This window comes from Bactrocera oleae, chromosome 6 (genome assembly GCF_042242935.1).
Source record: "Bactrocera oleae isolate idBacOlea1 chromosome 6, idBacOlea1, whole genome shotgun sequence".
NCBI lineage: Eukaryota > Metazoa > Arthropoda > Insecta > Diptera > Tephritidae > Bactrocera > Bactrocera oleae.
The window spans coordinates 42101067-42119557 of record NC_091540.1 but is presented as its reverse complement, the minus strand read 5'-3'; the positions used below and the strand labels follow the sequence as shown (position 1 = coordinate 42119557).

General features: G+C 36.3%; 1 protein-coding gene across 2 annotated transcripts in view; it reads right to left on the bottom strand.

The window, feature by feature from the left end:
- The window catches only part of LOC118680417 (streptococcal hemagglutinin), a 423094-nt gene extending 420667 nt beyond the window's left edge, over positions 1-2427 (bottom strand). Inside the window, exons 1-2 of one of the 2 annotated variants that reach the window (XM_070111751.1) lie at positions 2040-2427; positions 1632-1705 (exon numbers count right to left, since the gene is read on the bottom strand). In XM_070111751.1, the coding sequence (XP_069967852.1) occupies positions 1632-1688 (57 nt within the window). In that variant the 5' untranslated portion in view covers positions 1689-1705; positions 2040-2427. Of the gene's footprint in view, positions 1-1631 lie in introns of both variants that reach the window. The other variant, XM_070111743.1, reaches the window with a different exon arrangement.
- Between the last annotated feature and the right edge of the window lie 16064 nt (positions 2428-18491).

Below are 18491 nucleotides of genomic sequence, written 5' to 3'. Positions count from 1 at the left end.
TATAAACTTGTACATACCTACTTATGTATGTGTTTACATACCACCATGCTCCAATTTATAAAAACAGCAAACAAATTGTATGATTAGTTAACAGCAAAGCTTAATATTGCAATCACACCATTAATGCAGTAGGCGCCGCATTACAACAACAAAAATAATGTATCTACATGCATGCCTTTACATACATGTACAATCTTTACATACATGTTCAACCGTCTATTCGATTCGGTGTTAGGAGAAATGTGTTAAAATTGCCATTAGGCAATTAAGACAAAATGAAAATAAAAAACAAGTGCCTCCAATTTGCCGCAATTAAAAACTAACGGTGTCCTAAAAACCTATAAATTTTATAGCGTTTTGTTGTTAAACCACATAACGATTGATAAGCTATAACTGAATACAATTTAGAGCATTAAAGGTTAGTCTATGCAAGTTTCTCACGGAAGTGAAATTAAGTCTTTGTGTGCTTTAATGCGCTTGGATATAAATATATATGTATAAAATAATTTAAAAAAAATTTTTGTTCGCCTAATTCGACTCCACCTCCGTTAAAACTTCTAAATTTGAATTTTATAGGAAACTGGGTTCTAAATAATGTTGATATTGAGTGATAATTACCAACGTTTGTTGCAGATAATTTATAATATATATATATTTTATATTTGCGCATATCCCAAAAATATCTTTAGTAATATCTTCACGTCATAAACTTTTCCTGCAAGCTACCTATCGGTTAAATCACCGATTAACTACCCAACAGCGCTACCAAAGGTTTCTGTTAAAATTCCTAATAGTTTCCTCAGGGTCAATTGACAATTCTAACCGAAACTCTTGTGTACGTGTGATCGTTCTTCCCTTTCTCACGCAAAGCCCTTATGACTTCCACAGTGTGTATGTGTTAGTTTCGGCTCTAACTCTTTCAAAGAATTGGAGTTTCAGTAGCCGTGACTTACTGGATGTTCTTCATATGCAAAATTCCCGGTCAAGAAGTTTCAAATATGCTCTATACCATACATAAAATTTCTATATTCAGCCTAAATGCAGGCAACACTTTTTAAGTTTGTGGAACCCGTTTGAAATATCAGGTAGCAGCAGAAACATTTTTAAATAGTATGTTCAACAATTAATGTAGGAAAAGCTCTAGTGTCATAATTTCAACCAATAATCTAATTCCTTCACTCTATTTCCATTTTTAGGCAACTTTCTTACTGAAAGGAAACTTACAATATTGAAATCATACAAAAAAATTGTGTATTTTCAAGATATTTTTTATAATAAATCAGTATTAAAAGAACATTATTTTTAAGTCTTAATATCGTAAAATTTCGTATATCCAAGCTATATTAATATTTTCAATTTTATGGTTTCCTATATTATTTGTTATTTATTACAAATCCCAATTTATAGTTTTGACTTTATGAACAACTCTTAAATATTTCTGAAAATAATAATTTTTTTCTAAATTTTCCTTTTAGTTTTGCATAAAACTTCTGCTTAGCGATGGTGCTGCAAAGGAGTATACACATAACAGTTTATTTTTAGCATCCACTGTAGAAATATTATAATTTAATACTCAGTTGCATATAATTATTAACTCAAACATTTTTTCCTACAATCTTTTCTTCTCTTACCCAATTCCGAATCCGATCCATAAATCGTTTGAATGAATCCATACGCCTTAGAGCCATTACGAAGCCACTGCAAACTGTTGAAATCAACACAAAAAGTCGATGAAATAAAACACCGCCATTAAAGCGGCCCTGACAGCAGGTAAACATTGAGGCGCACACAAGAGACACACACGACTAACAGGTGGACGGAAGAGATGATGGATCGAATGTGCATTGGACACGAAAGTCCCATTACATGTGAAAATGGGACGAGCGGTGAATGTGAATAGAAACACACGGCGGAGAGGATAAGAAATGCACTCGCCGACACAAACAAAACAGCATTTAGGGGCAAGACGCACAAGGACAACACTGCCAGGGAGCTTTCGAGCTGACGGCAAACACTGAACTGCACACTATAACACTTACTGATCGCGCTATAGATCTTGCCAGAGGCGCTTTGCACTTGATTCTTATAATATTTCAGTGATAAACTTTATTATTACCGTTAAATTAAACGCACTTCACTTTCACTTAGAACTTTCCGATTTGCGCTTTCTTTAGCTATGCTTCACTATTTTTTCGCAGAATTCTTAGCGGCGCTAATTTCGCTTCAATTCGGCTGAACTCGATTACTTCGATTGCGCTTTACGATTGCGGCTTGGGTCGCCCAACTGAACCGACTGAAGTTACTGAGCGACTGCTGGGCCGCGCCAACTTGTGGCTAGCAGCACTTGCTTACCTACTTCTTGCCAGCTGACTAGCTGTCAGTCCGTGCGGCCGTCTTCTTGGGCGGCTCACTGAAAAACGCGCCGCTGCAGAAACGATTTTTGACGCGTCGACTGAGGCGCTGACGGCATGACAAAGTCACTGACTAACTGACGACGCATTTGAAAAGTCGCCACGAACTGCGAGTAACAAACGAAAATGCAATAAAACATTTGCACTGCTCTCTCAACAATTTTGTTGACCGCCACCACCCCCTCTCCCTTCTCCACCATGTCAAAGAACCGTGCTCACTTTGTTTGGCTGCCGATTGTCAATCGTAACTAAAAGTAAGTTGATAGCGGATTTAATGCAATCACTTGTTGTTGTTAGTGTTATTGTTGTTGTTATTTGATTTGTTGTTTTAGCTGATGATACCTTTATTGTTGCGTGTTGGTGATTGCCAGGCATTGGAGAGCATTTGTTGTCATGCAAAATAAATAAATAATACCCGAAAGGAGAACACTCACAGCAACAACAACAATGACAAAATAAGCACTAATAGGTAGCAGTGATAATAATAATAATAAACAATAAATAATTCGGTTCGTGCGCGCATGAAACAACAAAATACGCGAAACACGGACAAAGTGAAATGGAACTTGACGACGGATTTACACTACCAAAGGTACAGTGGGGCGAATAATTGAAATTAAGAGTGAAATGAGAGAGAAGCCATTAAATATAGCCAAAAATGTCACTATTGCGCAAATATTATGTTGGTCGCCACCGGACCGACCCCAAAAGCTAACTGGAAATTATTAATTGAAAAAAACTATTATGCTCTGTAGCAGTATGTTGCACGAGTATAAATATATTAAAATAGGATTGTCAGCTATATGCGAGAGCAAACTGAGAAACATGTTTCAAAATATGCCTTGAGTAATCATAAAGCTCCATGGAGAGCTTTCGATAATACTTTAAGTAAATGATATTTGTAAAACTAACTGTGAAGAACGTTGCCATATTGAATTAAGGAATATTAATTTAATAGTATTTTGGAATTAAACCTTCATCTACAATAAAGTGCCTACAATTGGATCATCTATCTCTTTACTAGAAATTTAATTTTTCTGATTTATTATCTGAGGAAGACTTTTGTCACACATCTAAATTTTGACTATTGCTTGAAACATTACCTGCATGCATCCATCGCAATAAGAAATGTTTTTACATCTGCCTCACTACCTGACACTTTTTTCCGGAGGTCGTCTATGAGATCGGCTATGCGATTAAGATAATCCAACATTTTTTAAAGTTAATTTTTGAATAGAAAAGCACATTTAATGTTGTAAATGTAAATCTTCTTTTTATTTACTTAGTAAATAGGATACGTGGAAATGTGGATATAACCCCTTATAACCCTATGAAATGTAGTCGGATACTAACTTAACTCACCTATCACAAAAATCAACTCCATGCAAAATGTTGTTAAGTAAGTCATATCGCAAAGCGTCTCAATTGTATATCCCTATTAGCACTTTCATAATATTTCATCCTATTATAAAAAACGAATGCTGAGAGGTGATAAAATGCAGTGCCAGCAACTAACCAAAACAAATTCTATACAAATCATACTCATTTTCTACCGCAGTAGTCATTCTACTTAACCCACTGTACGCCAGTGCACCTTTCCTTCACTTAGCGGGTGTGGTAATACTATGTAAGTATATATATAATAAAGTTTCGCTTCACATTAGAGGCCTCTACGCCCCGAATGCTCTCAATTGTATAGCGTGAGTTGTAAAGCGTGTAGAATAGAGCGTGGAAGGTGCTACGAGTACATGTGTAAGCAGTAAAACTGCAAGCGCCGCAAGTGAAATTGGGGCCGCAGAGACCTGCTTGGCGGTAGCGGCGCTCAAATGTCTGATGAGATTAACCCAAAGCAAGAATCACTATCTAACACAGGTGCTGAGACACATACACACATGTGCTCATGGCTTGCTTGTAGAATTTTTCAGCGTTTAATAGGCAAAGTAATAATAACAACCACACACCAACATATTGTTTAACTACCAACCACAACAACACGAGTTACAATCAGGTAAACATGAACAACAACCAACAATTCTGTAGCACAATTCGTGGGGACGCTGGCAAAAGGAGGCCTAAATATGAGTCGACGGAGACGGACACAGAGCACACCGCCGATGGAGGCCGCCTGAAGTGTGTATGTGCACCTGTGTGTTTGTAGCGGCGTGCGATGCATGCAAAATGGGAGTTGGGTAGCTTTTGGAATGCAAGCGATTGGCAAGTGATGGCATGTAATAGGAGTTACTGTATATATAAGTGTGTGTGTGTGTGTCATATGTTTGTGAAGCCCTACATTTTATTTATGCATTTGCTCATGGTTACTTCTTTCGAATCTTATTTCCATGCGCTCGTATGTAATTACTGTTACTATTGTTATTGCGTTGTTGTTGTTGTTATTGCCTTGGTGATTGTTACTGCCGCTACAATTGTTTATCATTATTGTGTATTTGAATTTTTATATTGTATTTTTTAGGTGGCGGTTGTCACTCGATGGCATTGTTTAGAATGAGTATTTCGGGGCTGACACAGCAAAGCCGAACTTCTGAACATAAACTCTGGAAATTTGTGGTGACGTTGGCGCGAGCGCGCTGGAGCTTTATTCATAAGTGCGAGTACACATTGGGAAAAAGCAAACATTATAAAACGTGATTTTAGAACACTAGATACGAAGTGAAATATTTTTAGTAATTATTGTACACAAAAAGTATGCAGAAATTTGTGAGTTTCTTAAACTTGGCAGATGTAAATACAACATTAAATTTTATTTGTTTGATCGGGTAAATTATCGGAGAATCTATATATTATTTATATAAATCTGGCAGCGGCAATCGGACCACAATCACGCTTACTTTTAATACACGATAATTCCTTCGAAAACGTCGCCATAAATTTTCCCTTTACAAAAACTAAATAAAGCAATAATTAAGACACGAAAAACAAAGCTACTTTCCTTCCTTTGTTTGTGTTTATATCGCTTATCTCGACCAGTGTTTCAGATATTTGAATGAAAGTAGTTGACTAGGGGTTCTTAAGCATAATAAGATTTATGGCAAATAATGAGTGATATCGGTCCATCTATGTTTCAAGCACCAATATTATATGGGAATACAGTGATTTCTGTAAGTCAGGTTGGTTTTAAAGTATTGAGTATAGTATGTTATAACTATAGTCGAACTTTTTTTTAAGTTTTAAAGTTATTTTAGAAAAGTATGTTCAATTTAATATTATCCAAGGTATTGCCCAACTGAAGCTATAACATTTTCACGTCTCTCTGGCAATTTGTTAATTCCATCTCAATATAACTGCGCCACCGTGGTGACAAAAAATGAATTAAGCAAATTTTTAATACTCTGTTCTGATGTGAACCATATATTGCAGAAGGAGCAAGGTCTGGGCCATAAGGTGGGTGAGGCAAAACTTCCCAGCCACCGTTTTTTAAATAGAATCGGTCCTGTAACATGAGCCGAGCGTTGTCATGATGGGAAAATAATGTCTCGTGACTAGTCGCTACTTCCGCTACTTCGGCTATAGCTCGCTTCAATTTGATGAGTTGTTGTCGGTAGCGTTTCCCAGTAATAGTTTCACTCGATCTTAGAAGCTCTTAATAAAGCATGACCTTCTCATCCCACCAAATACAGAGCATTACCTTGTCGTTATGGATATACGGGTTTGCCGTTGATTTGGCTGGTTAGGTAGGTTTCACATTTGGTTTTAGCATATCAGGTTGTTGTAATGAATCCATTTTTTATCACCAGTCACTTTCTAAAGTGTTCAGCATTCTTCTCCGATTGGTGCTTCAGCTCCTCAGTTTCAAACTTTTACGTGCTTTCACGCTGTTCTTCGTGTTCCACACAAAGCTTACTAATTTAAATCGTGCAAACAACATTTACTACATTGACTCCACTAAAATAGAATGCCTTTGGCTAAGATTTTCTTTATGGTACTCCACGCACTTCTTCTTCAGTCACAAAATTCGACATAATTGAGTGAAAAAATTATTATTGTTTACGCTTCAATTGAATGACATAAACTGAAAAAGACGCACATGGCAGTATTTACAACGCATGTTCGAAAATTGGAACAATGGAATAAAAATTAAGTTGCGTCATCTCTTGGCAAACACGCACGATTATAGTTATTTAACTATAGATAAAAACTGAATTTCGTAAATTTGTTGTAGTTTCATTAAAAAAAAATAATTTAATATTTATCAATTAATTGTGTGGTCAGCTATTTGACCAAAATAAAATGTGCTTTAAATTTTTCTCAGTGTATATTCACTTCACTCCATACGAAAAACAACGAACGCTTGTTATGTATGAGCGGTCTCGTAATGCCCTCAAAATTTTTGCGCTTTCATTCAGTGTGTCGGCTAGCGAAGAGACTATGGTAATCTGACGCTGCAAATTTCAGTGTTTGCTAATTTCCTGAAGAAAAATTACCTTCACATTTGAAAAATATTTTTGCGCACATAACCCAAAGTAAACAGACGAAAAATTCCAACAAATTCAATTGAAATGCACAAACTAACAATAACAGTGAATATGAAGTCAGCTAATTATGACAACAATAAAAACAATTGTTTATGTGACATGAGAATTGTATTGAGCTGTTGTTGTTGGTTGTTGTTGATCTCAAGTCAATTTTGTAGAACAATATTTTCATACTTGCGAATTTTCGAGTACACAGTTTCTCGCTTACTAATTGTTGTTGTTTATTATTTTCTTTAAGGGGCGTTTGTATCTTTACTGGAACAGTACGATGCTTTGTTAGTAATAACGGAATATAGAATTTACTTATATAAAACCAGATAAAGAAGACCTTGCGTCTTGTTTTAGCGGGCAATCTGTGTTTTTCTGTCACTATTTTAGTCTCTTTATTATAGATATGTTTTTGAGAGATAGCTAGGGAATCTCTAATTTCCCATTACACCTTTCAAAACCATGACTAACGTAGTTCAAAAATTGACAACTTTAAGATATGTGTGTACATTATAAAGTCACTCTTCACCTCAACCGTTTCCTCAGCCTTTAATTCCTTTTTGGAAATGTCACTTGATTATTTCATAAGTCGATATTTTTCAAATGTGTTCTCAGAGCGCAGAGAGCTTAGAACTAAGTAACCACCTTCTCTTTCCTCTCGGTTTGAATGACGATTTTCGCTGTAAAAATATTTCGAGTAGTCGCTTGAAGACCCTATATTCAGCAAACACATCATTATTGACAACGAGATGTGGGTTTAAAAATATTGTTCAAAAATCTACCGAATGGCGCTCCAAAAAATATCCGAAATTTACCGAAGACATTGAAGGCCATCCCAGCCGAGGGTTATGACAACTAAAAATGCTGCATGACAGCCTCCATTGGTATGTTATGATCCCCTCGAGGAAATCAAAATGGCCGACCTTATCACCATAAGTAAGAGATATTTGTACCAACATAACGCAATAAAACAGTCGAATACACGTAGCCTGAGAAAATTCAAAATTCGCGAAACTTTTTGAACAAACCTCGTATAATCGATGTAGACTTGTTTTTGTGGAGCCGCTCGATATGTTTTGGTATAAAGGTGCACCCTAAAGCTATATGGTCATTAAAATCTGAGATATTTTTCGGGCCTAGCAGTCTCAAATAAATAAGATATCGGTTGTGAAATAATCTGTATGAGAACTAATAGGGCAAAGTAATAATATAATACGTCTGATTAGCTGATTATAAGCACCAATGCCGGTATAAAGTACAAACCCTAAACGAACCTACATATATATTGTAGTCTTCCTAGCCTTAATAATCAGGACCTTACGAAAAGTCTTAAATCAATCTAATCAATCAATCTGCTTGCTAATTAACTAGAATAAAAAAGGAAATTACACAAATAATTCCAATTGATGCAAATCTTTTTCTAACCTCACTTAAAGCTGTGGGTTTTCTAACCCATAATTTGTGTTCATTTTCCCCTTCAAATCAAAACGTAAATGATGTATTGAACTCTCGTAATTGCACTTAACATGACCCACACATAACGGTAGTTTAAATTGCAAATATTTATTTTATTTCGTTGCATAAAAAATTATAGGCACCAAAATACAATACTGTCACAATGGAGTACCGACTAAGCACGCAAAAAAAAACTTTAAAAATAATTGCCAAAATACGATTGCGGTTAAACGAAGTTAATGTAAAAACAACAAACAATAAACAAAGTCGCAAATTATTATGTAAATACAAGCGCGCAAGTGCAAGTACAGCGCATGAGCAGCCACTCAAGGGCAGAGGTGCTTTCGGTATAAGTAGGAGAAATATAAAAACTGTTGTGAGGTTCGGTTGGTAGTGGCTGGAAGGAGGGAGCGCACAGATTATTGATTTTGCGCAATTGTAAATTGTTAACTGTGCGCATGCGTAATCGCAACGCACGCGAGTCTACGAGCGGGAAGTGAAAGAGCCGCTTTGTGACGGCAAAGTAAATTTTTGGCTTAAAAAGAATAAAGAGAATGAAACAACATGCTGCGACGCCAACAAATTGTGCGAGATTTATGCGGTAATCAGTGGGCAATTTGTATTGCTATTCAGTCAATAAACGATTGCAAGCAACGCATTGCAACAATAAAGAAGGCGACATGCAAAGCGATACGAGCCAGACACGAACGAATGCGAGTGAATGTGAACGTGCAACGCGAGAAAATGTTGCGCATTATGTAATTTCGGCAGGCAATAAATGAGCGAGATAAATGAGTTCCAGCAGTTGGGAAGAAATATATGTAAATGCCAAATTAAGTTAAATATTTATTTAGGCAATCATAAGCACCAACTGTGCGCGAAACTGTGCGACGAGAAAATCCGAAATTACGAAAATATTTTGAACAGCGAACAAAACATTGTCGCTGACACACTCACGATATTCATGCCCGACGCCACAAAGATAATCCAAATTAAATTGTCAAAATTGATAATTGAAAAAATCGCTGCGTTGACGAGCAAATGTCGACGTGGACACATGCATATGTCACGTTTTTAACGAGATGACAAATACACAAATTCACAAGACCGAAACACAGCCAGCAGCACCACCTCATACACACATATTGTATATATGTATATACATGTGTCCTAAGAGCAGTGGTGTGGCACTGCATGACGAGGTTAAGGAGTCGCAGATAAATCGCTGATGCAAACGCTGCATTTTAGCTGCACGAAAAAATTGTTTAAATGCATTCAAATTAAAAGTGGCAACGCGCATGCGCAGCACACCTCTTAGAAATACACACACACTGGAGCTGGACCATGTGAGTGCTCAGCCGAATTGTGCTTCTTTATTATTTTTTCATGTGATATTGTTTTCTATGGCTTCCATATGGTCACACAAAGGCGAAATTAGAGAGGGTTCCAAGGCGGAGGCTATTGGTGTAGAGCTAGTAATACTAGCTGTCAGAAGAATGTAGTAAAATTTTATCAACACATCATTTGAATGCAAAGAACAGTACTTTGGAAAACTATTGTACCACTAGGTGTCGCCATTGTCAAATAATTTCAAAAAAAAAACTTAAACAAATTATTAAGTAAAAATTACGTAAAATAAATAAAAAGCACAATCTTTCATTTATGATATGTATGGAAGGCCTTAATAAGATCTTTCGTAGAATCACTGGGAGAGTAAAGTCCCTAGCTGCCATTTATTCCTATTACGACCAAGCATTAAGGTGTATATTGCTGGTACTCATTTGGTTTATAATAGCGTAAGATTTTCGAAATTCGGATGAATTACGAGTCCAGACCAAAGAATAAATAAGAAAATACTTACCATATTAATACGTTTAATATTATGGGCTGTTATGTTACTTCGATAACAAAACAAGTTGGCTTAGTTTTCGGTGACTCGAAGAGGCCCTTCCTGAATATGATGGATTTTTGAAAACTAAAAGTAACAAAACAAATTAGCCCCATTTTGAGCTGTCGTCATCGTCTTCAAATTGATTTCATTTTTCTTTAGATATTTCCTGTTAGATACGTTTGCATGTCATTTCGGCGCAGAAAACAATTGCGCCAAGATATTGACTTCTTCAAAATTGCAAACATTCACATAAATTGTTTCTAGAATTTTACCTTTAAAGACCCTTGATGAATACCAATGAGTTCGTTCCCAAACGTTCGCAAATTTTTTGCCTTAAGAAGTAAATTAACAGATTTACTACTCTCTCTCTGTCTCTCCTAGGCAAATGAAAGTTTTTATACAAAAAAAGAACAAAAACTCAAAGGCAGCAGCTCATAGCTGTTAGCTGTTAGCAGCCATCCAGAAATGCTTTATACAATATAGACTTGGTATTATGCTGAAGATAGATCGGTATGGTGCTCTCCTAGATAGACCCCCAAGTTTCAAGGTCAGTTTACCATTTATTAAGCATTATAAGTTTTAGTCGTCACAGTCTTCTGAAAGTGTCAAAAACTTTATCTCAATAAATTCACTGGGTGCCTTAAATGCTCAATTTCGGAATATACTCTGATAAAATATGATAATTTCTGGAATGTCTAGAATGTAATATGAAAGACTTCTGTCAGCGTGATTTTATTTTTCTCTTCCTTTTCCGCTTTTTTAACACCATAGACATTTTTGCCAAATCCAAATATCAAAATTTCAATGAAATTTGAATAAATCGGAAAAACTTTGAACGGAGAGATAATATATTTACATACATCAACCTCAATGCCGACTGTCAGATTTTTAGAGAAGAAAATGTTTCATTGATAACTTAGGAAGTTATAGAGTAATTGTATAATACTTTAATCTGAGCAAAACCTCCGGAAAGGGATATTTTTTCACAGGGTGTAGGGGAAAAACATGTCCACAAATAAATATCCTCTTCCTGTCCCCTCCTGTCAATTTTTTCATCTCCGCCTCTGCTCACATAAGTTTTCGTCAAACATTCCACCAGCCAGTCGAAGAGGGTGCAATCGCAGCTGGCTGCCAGCTGAAAAACGAAAGTGTTGTGATGTACAATGAGAGAGTGGCGCTGATAGCGAACAGTGAACGCGTGCAACGGCAGCCGCATCACTGGACAGCAGACAAAATAGATGTGTCAAATTTATATGTCAGACACTTAAAAGACGCAAGATTAATTTCAGATGACAGATTTGAGCTGCAGTGGCCGAGTGAGTCAGGCCAGGTGAGCTTGCGTAATCTAACTATGGCAATAGCAACAACCAAATAATATTAAAAATGTAATGTTGGTATGTGGTTCGTATGAAAAAGATGGAAAAAACTACCAAATGAATTTCAGTTACAATTTTCAAGTAATTGACTGAGCTGCCTGCAAACGAAACGAAACAGAAGACTCAAGCAACAAATCTGCGAGGGAATTGAACGACTCGAAACGCTTAAAAATATGGCAAATGAACGGTAAAAAGGAAATACAGCTTAAATTAGTCGTAAAAAAATATATTTCTATTAAATACTTTGCTTAAATGTAAATACTTTTAAATAAATGCGGCGCTTAATAACAAAAGCGCAAGCGACTTTGCTGCTCAACTGAGCAAAAAAAGAAAACAGAAAAGAATTCATAATATCCCTTTATAAATATAAATATAAATGTAGTATTTTACAAAAAAGTGTAACAGCAACAACCACAACAACAATCTAAAGCGCTGCGAAGCTTAACTAAAATGTTGCACCGGCATTTGCTGCCAAATCGTGACTGTGGCAGTCACGTCGATTTGTTCGATTTGTCAATTGCTGGCTGCTGCTGCCGGTGTACACACACACTCATTCACACAAGCTTATGAATTTAATAACAAAATAAAAAATCTAAATGGAAAATGCGCTTCAACTAATTGCTTGAGTTTTTTTATACTTTTTTTTTTATTTTATCAATTAAAACATTTTTGGCTTTGAGCTGGTGTAAACATGCAAATCTGTCAATATTTGTTATTTATGCGCAACACATGGCAAATGGCAATGCTGGAAGAGTATCTCGCTCTTAGAAATATATATACAATATATTTATTTGCCTAGGTGTAGAGAACTGGAGCAAAGCACTGTAATTGCCATAGAATGACACCTTAGGGGGTACAAATAAAGAAAATATTGCAGTTTTCCACAGTATGAATTTTTATGCTAACATTTTTGTATTAAAAAGCTTCTAGGGAGTTTTAAAAAATCCATTACTAAAAGTTAATATAAAATCTTCAATAGCTTTTTAAAGTAAAAGTTTTTTTTTGTAGTACAAAAAGAATATGTGTTTAATTCGGTGAATTTATTGTATATATACTAATTATCTTTTATAAGTTTTTTGATTTTGTACAGTTCATAAGTTTTTTGGGTGTCTTAAGCTGCAGAACTTAGCATGCTAACATTAATAATAAAGATGGTCAATTACCCGAAGTTCAAAGGCGAAGTTCTCAGTCAAGAAAAGTTTCATCCGAAGTTGAAGCAAAGGTTGTTTCTTTAATAAAAAGTTTTGTTTCCCCCACAATTAATGAACAGTTAAAGTCAGCCTTTAGGTCTTTAGGGGCTATAAGAAAGTATGCAATCTCCGAACGTGGAAGGGCGAATATTGAAAATACTCACTAATAATTCGAAGAGCTCCTCGAAGAAATGGTTTTGTGCCCACCGTTAAACAGAAGAAACCTTTACTTTCTAATTATTAACCCGCATTTAAGGTTTTGTAAGGTATAAAAAACTGATCCGTGAGATTAAAAAAAGGAAAATCCAATCAGTTGGCAAACAATACTGCTGGCGTCACCCACATGATAACCTTCAACGACACCATCTGCAAAAGACTGTAAAACAAGGTGGACGCTGTGGCATGGCATGGAGGTGCTTTTGTCATTTTCAGTTAGTCAAAATCTCTGGAATTATGAAAAAGAAGATTATTTGAAATTGTACAGAGAGAATTCATCAGATTTTATGGACAAGGAAGCTTACCCAAAAAATACGATTGTTTTCTAACAGGACATCAATACGAAACACACTACCGAAATTGTATTTACTTTGTACGTGCAAAGCATCAAAATGAGCTAGACCAATAGCTGAAAGGCGTACAGGCGAAATATATCTTTTTATTTAATATAATCTCCCATAACTTCAATACACTTATGCCATCCCTATAATGACTTCCGAAAGCTCTGCAAAATACCCGTATATGGCTACAATAGTATTTCAGGTTTCTGAAAAGTAGTAGTCGCTGCGAGCCAAATCTCAAGCAATTCGTACTTCAATTCGTTGAATTTTGTCATTACTAAAACACCTTTGTGAGCAGGTGCACTGTCTTGATGAAAAATGATTTTTTTGTGCTGCAAACCAGGTTTTTTCTCACGAAGTTTTTCGTCAATCAATCAAAAAAATTCCAAAAAACTGATGATATAACCTTCTTTGCTGATCGTTGTGACTTCGGAGTTTTGAAGCTGAACAGCCAGCTTCAGTCCACTGTAAACGCTCTTGTTTTTAATTATGATCATAGTGGTTGATCCAACTCTCATCATATAGTTATAAAAGGACGCCAGAAATTGGTTTTATTATGTTAAAAATGCTCCAAATTATGCTGAGAAATTTATTTTCGATCCAGTTTCTTTTCAATTGTTAACTTTTGTGGCACTAACTTTCCAAGCAGCTTTTTCATATGTAATTCTTCATGTAAAATATGAAGTACTTGTTCGCCTGAGATGCTTATGGCATTAGCAATTTCCCTTAGTCAAACTTGGACCTTCACTAACAATATTATGAACTTGCTCAATGATTTCTGGTGTGGTTGCGGTTTTTGGTCGTCCTTCGCGTGGATCGTCTTCAAGTCTAGTACGACCAATGTAAATTTACCAGTCCAAAATTCAACGGTGCGTTTTGAATTTGAGAACTTCTTATACGTTTCTTAAAATTGTTTATAAATTTCCTTTACTTTTAAACCCTTCAAAACAAAGAATCTAATTTCTGCGCGATATTCAACGTTTTTCATATTAAAAAAGTACTCTTACACGTATGTTCTCACAACAGATTTATCAACTTGAGAAAAAAAATTTTGAGCTAGTAAAGCTATTTCTTGGTGAGAGCAACAGTTTTTCAACCAACATGTTATAGCATTGGCACGACTTATATAGGAGCTGAATAAAGTATATTTTAACACGTTTCAACTCTCTCTCCAAGAGAGGGAAAGATTCTTCATCAGCAGGTGTTTTTCTTAGTTTTTGGTCTTATTCTATGTTGTTCTGTTAGCTACTTGCTAGATGTACCACTATAAATATACATTGACTAGGTCTGCCTTTTAAATAGTATGAGATAACCTTGCTGCCTATATTCACGAAACTGACATTCATTAGAGAGACTGATAGTACTTATGTCTTCAACGTCTAAGTAATATTTATATTAACTGCGAACCGCATCAAACGCTATTTCGAAGCGGCCAATGTTGAGGATAACCATTTCATATTCGAAAAAGTTTCTACATGTATGCACTACATTATAATAGAGGTAATTAATTTTACCTAATGCCTTTCACGATCTTTCATTGTCTCCAACAAAAAATATCTTAAGAGAACTGTACTATTTTTCTTGTACCAGAATAACTTGGACATTCCCGAATACAAGGTATTTTTTCCAGCTCTTTATTATAAATATTACTCCCATTAGATTAGATAAGGTGCGTTAAATTAACATAGGTATTAAAGCAAATCACCGAAACGAGATATCATACCTTCCCAGTTGCCCAAACATATTTTGTGGTGCCAAAAACTTCTAAAAATGGACAGAAAGTCTTATTAATGAACCAATCGGACTCCTCCGGGCTCGGCAAACTCGTTAGCTAAGCCGAGCATCTCAGTCTTGATGAGTAAATGTAGATATTTCAAAACTCGAAGACAAACCAAACAATATTTTTTCCTTCTCAAAACGACTGCAAATAATTTAGACACTGTACCAACCGCATTTAAACCCTCCCTAGGTGTACAACTATGAAGAAAATATATTCCTTTTTAGATTACAAAATTTCTACACTTTATTTATGCAACAATATTGCAATAACTTTGAATTATTTTGTTGAATGAAATCTTATAATTGCTCGTGATTATCCGCGGCGATAAACCGCTCGTCGGGTTGTCAATTGTCTCACTGCCCATATAAAGCATTTGCATAAACGAGCCGATGGATTAGCATAAACATGCAACGGAATGGATTTCAATGCATGTACACACCTACGCATATGTATTATGTATATATGAAAGTAAATATGTATTTGAGGGCGAATGAGGCGCGCGCGCAGCCATAACCGATCAACATTGTCTTTTTGCGTTGCCTTCATAGCCTTTGTGACCGATCGCTAAGTATAGCAGCTATCACCATTTGCTGTTGTTGCGCACTTTGTTGGTGTTGTTGTTAAATGTTATTTTTTTTACGAATTTCGATTTCAATGCGAATCCAGAGCATATTTCATTTGCATAGGCAAATCAATCAGTCACCCACGAACCGTGCGCCGAACGCCGAGCATCGAGCTAACGGTCTGTCGAATGTGTATTGGCGGCATGATTGTCAAGTACATTGGCCCCACTTAGCACTGAAAAACAATGGCAACGGCGATCGTAAACTAGTTTGCAAGACAAGAGCAAATGGACAAAATACAACATCAACAATAACAACAAAGAAGACAAATATAAAGTTAAGGTTAGCAGAAACTGTTATTCAATAAAACTAAAAGCAAATATGTGTTTATGGAAATGCGCGCGCAACAACAACAAAAACAACAACAGCACAAAACACCAACCAACACTGGTCTGCAATAAGTATTGCGGTGCGAAGCTCTTATCACAACGTGGTAATCGATTTATTTACGCACGCAGCGTTGAGCTGCAGCAACAACAACAACTCCAAGCGCCCGCAAATGTTGTGAAAATAATTGCAATAGCAAGTTCATTCCTTTTCGACGCAACGGTAGCTGTGGCGGTCAACAGCAACAACATCAACAACAAACAGCAAACAGTAGCTAAACAGCGCGCAACAGGAGCGATGCGCTTGGCTGGCTGAACAGCTGTTCAAATTATCCGCAAATTCTTAAGATGCGAAATTTCACTTTCGTTCGCGGCCAACACGCGTCGCCGCCGCCGCCGCCGCTCTTCAGCTGCACTGACGTGCTCCCACCGCCGCTTATCGCTTTGCCCAAATCAGCTTGCCCGGCAATGCGGCGAGGAAAGCAGCTCATCATTGTCCGTAATTTTCAGTGCAACTCCTTGTGGTGCGCCACTTCTTTGCCCCTGCTCTGCGCGCGTTGAGCGGTGAAAATGTTTTCGTTGAAATGCCAAAATTTGCAATTTTCTCAACAAATCAAGGTGACCAGCGCGTAAAGAGCATACAGACCGCTAAGCGCGACCGTTGAACGCGCATCAAGATAACTAGCATAACAAACGATTTAGTGAGTTAAGGAAAATGTTTATGCGCTGCCAGCCAGCACCGTTGAGCATGTGTTTGTATGTGTGCGCATGCAAGTGCTTCAGCTGTCTTAACCGTCGGCTGGCGAAAATGCCACAAATGTTAAGAAACTTTGGCAAGACACACACACATGAATATTTGCCATTCATACATTATCAGAATATGTGTGTGTATATTTGCATGTGTGTAGGTGTTTTCGTGTTTATTTTTATTTTGTTGCCACGTTGCATATATTCACCAAATTTGGTGTTGAAAACGTGGCGACAACGCTTCTCCAGCTCAATCTATGGGCCAACGTACTTTCTGCGGCGATTCGAAATCGAAAGTGGGCAAAATTTTGCTATTTCGCAATTTTCTTAAGAAACTAAACAAAAGTAAAATGACAACGAAGGCGCGTTGTTTGCGGTGACAATAGGCAAATTACATTTATGTGGGGGCGAGTTAGAGTTGTAATTGAATGGAAGGAGCTGCTTCGAGGTGTACGAACAAAATGAAAAATCTTTTTTGTATAGTGCTTGGTCATTTATTACATTTGTGATGTTTTTTGTATTTTGAAAACTTAATGGTTTCTTCAAGCTTCTCCAACAAACATGTTGGTTTGGTACATCAGTAAACCTATAAAAAGCATGAACTATTCTTTTGGAGATTGTAGTGCTGCTTGGATAATAATCTATGCCAAATTTTGAGAAGATATCTGGTTAAATAAAACGAATTTTACATACAAGGACTTGATTTTGATCGGCCAGTTTGTATGGCAGTTATGTGCTATAGTGTTTTGATAATTAGTAACTTCTTGAAGAGAAAATGACGTGTTTCACATCTATATCTCAGAAAGATATCGGATAGATAGACAGTTATAGCTATATTTTATATATTTATAGAGTCTCCGACGTTACAATTTGGGTGCTACACACTTCAGGGTATAAAAATGGTTCGCTAAGTCAGCAATTTCTGCTGAGAGAGTCACAGAGTTGCATTTGTCATTTTCTCACTCGTTATATTGATCGAAAGTATACTTAATCCTGTTTATTTAAAATGGTTTCAGCCTCCAGCACCTATTGACATATCATTCCTGAGCCTTTCACAAATTTTCTAAGGCAACTGCTTTCAACGCATTCTAGAGAGCTGTTGACCGTTTAACTTACTCAAGATCCAGATGTCTCAGATTGAGCTGTAATTGGCAAAGTAATTCCTTACCGTTCACAGTTTAGTGTTAGCGAAAAGAGGGCGACCTTTCATGTAAACTCGCACATTCGTTGCAATTATTATCAAACCTGCTATGATTCAGTACCCATATGAGCCTTTTCTGAAAATAGTGGTCCAACCAAGGAACATACATTGATAGTAGTAGGTGTATTGTTATAAGCAGTCTCTTAATACTTACTGGACTGTCTTGGGTGAATTTTTTAGATTTACTTAATTTCTTAAATATAGGCGTAGTCCGTTTTTCATTTCTCTGCTCGCTATGCTTTAATTCTGCTATCGTTTAAACAAATGTTGCTAACATCAACAAAAATATATCATAAAACTCAATACTAGAGAGTATTTCCATACTTTGTTAAATCTGTATTTGATTTATAGCGGATGATTATTCGATTCACCACTTTTAAAAGTTTCAAACCCCGAGGATATATTCATTTTCACCAATTTTCTATACTTACTTTAAAAATTAATCTATGTTAATTA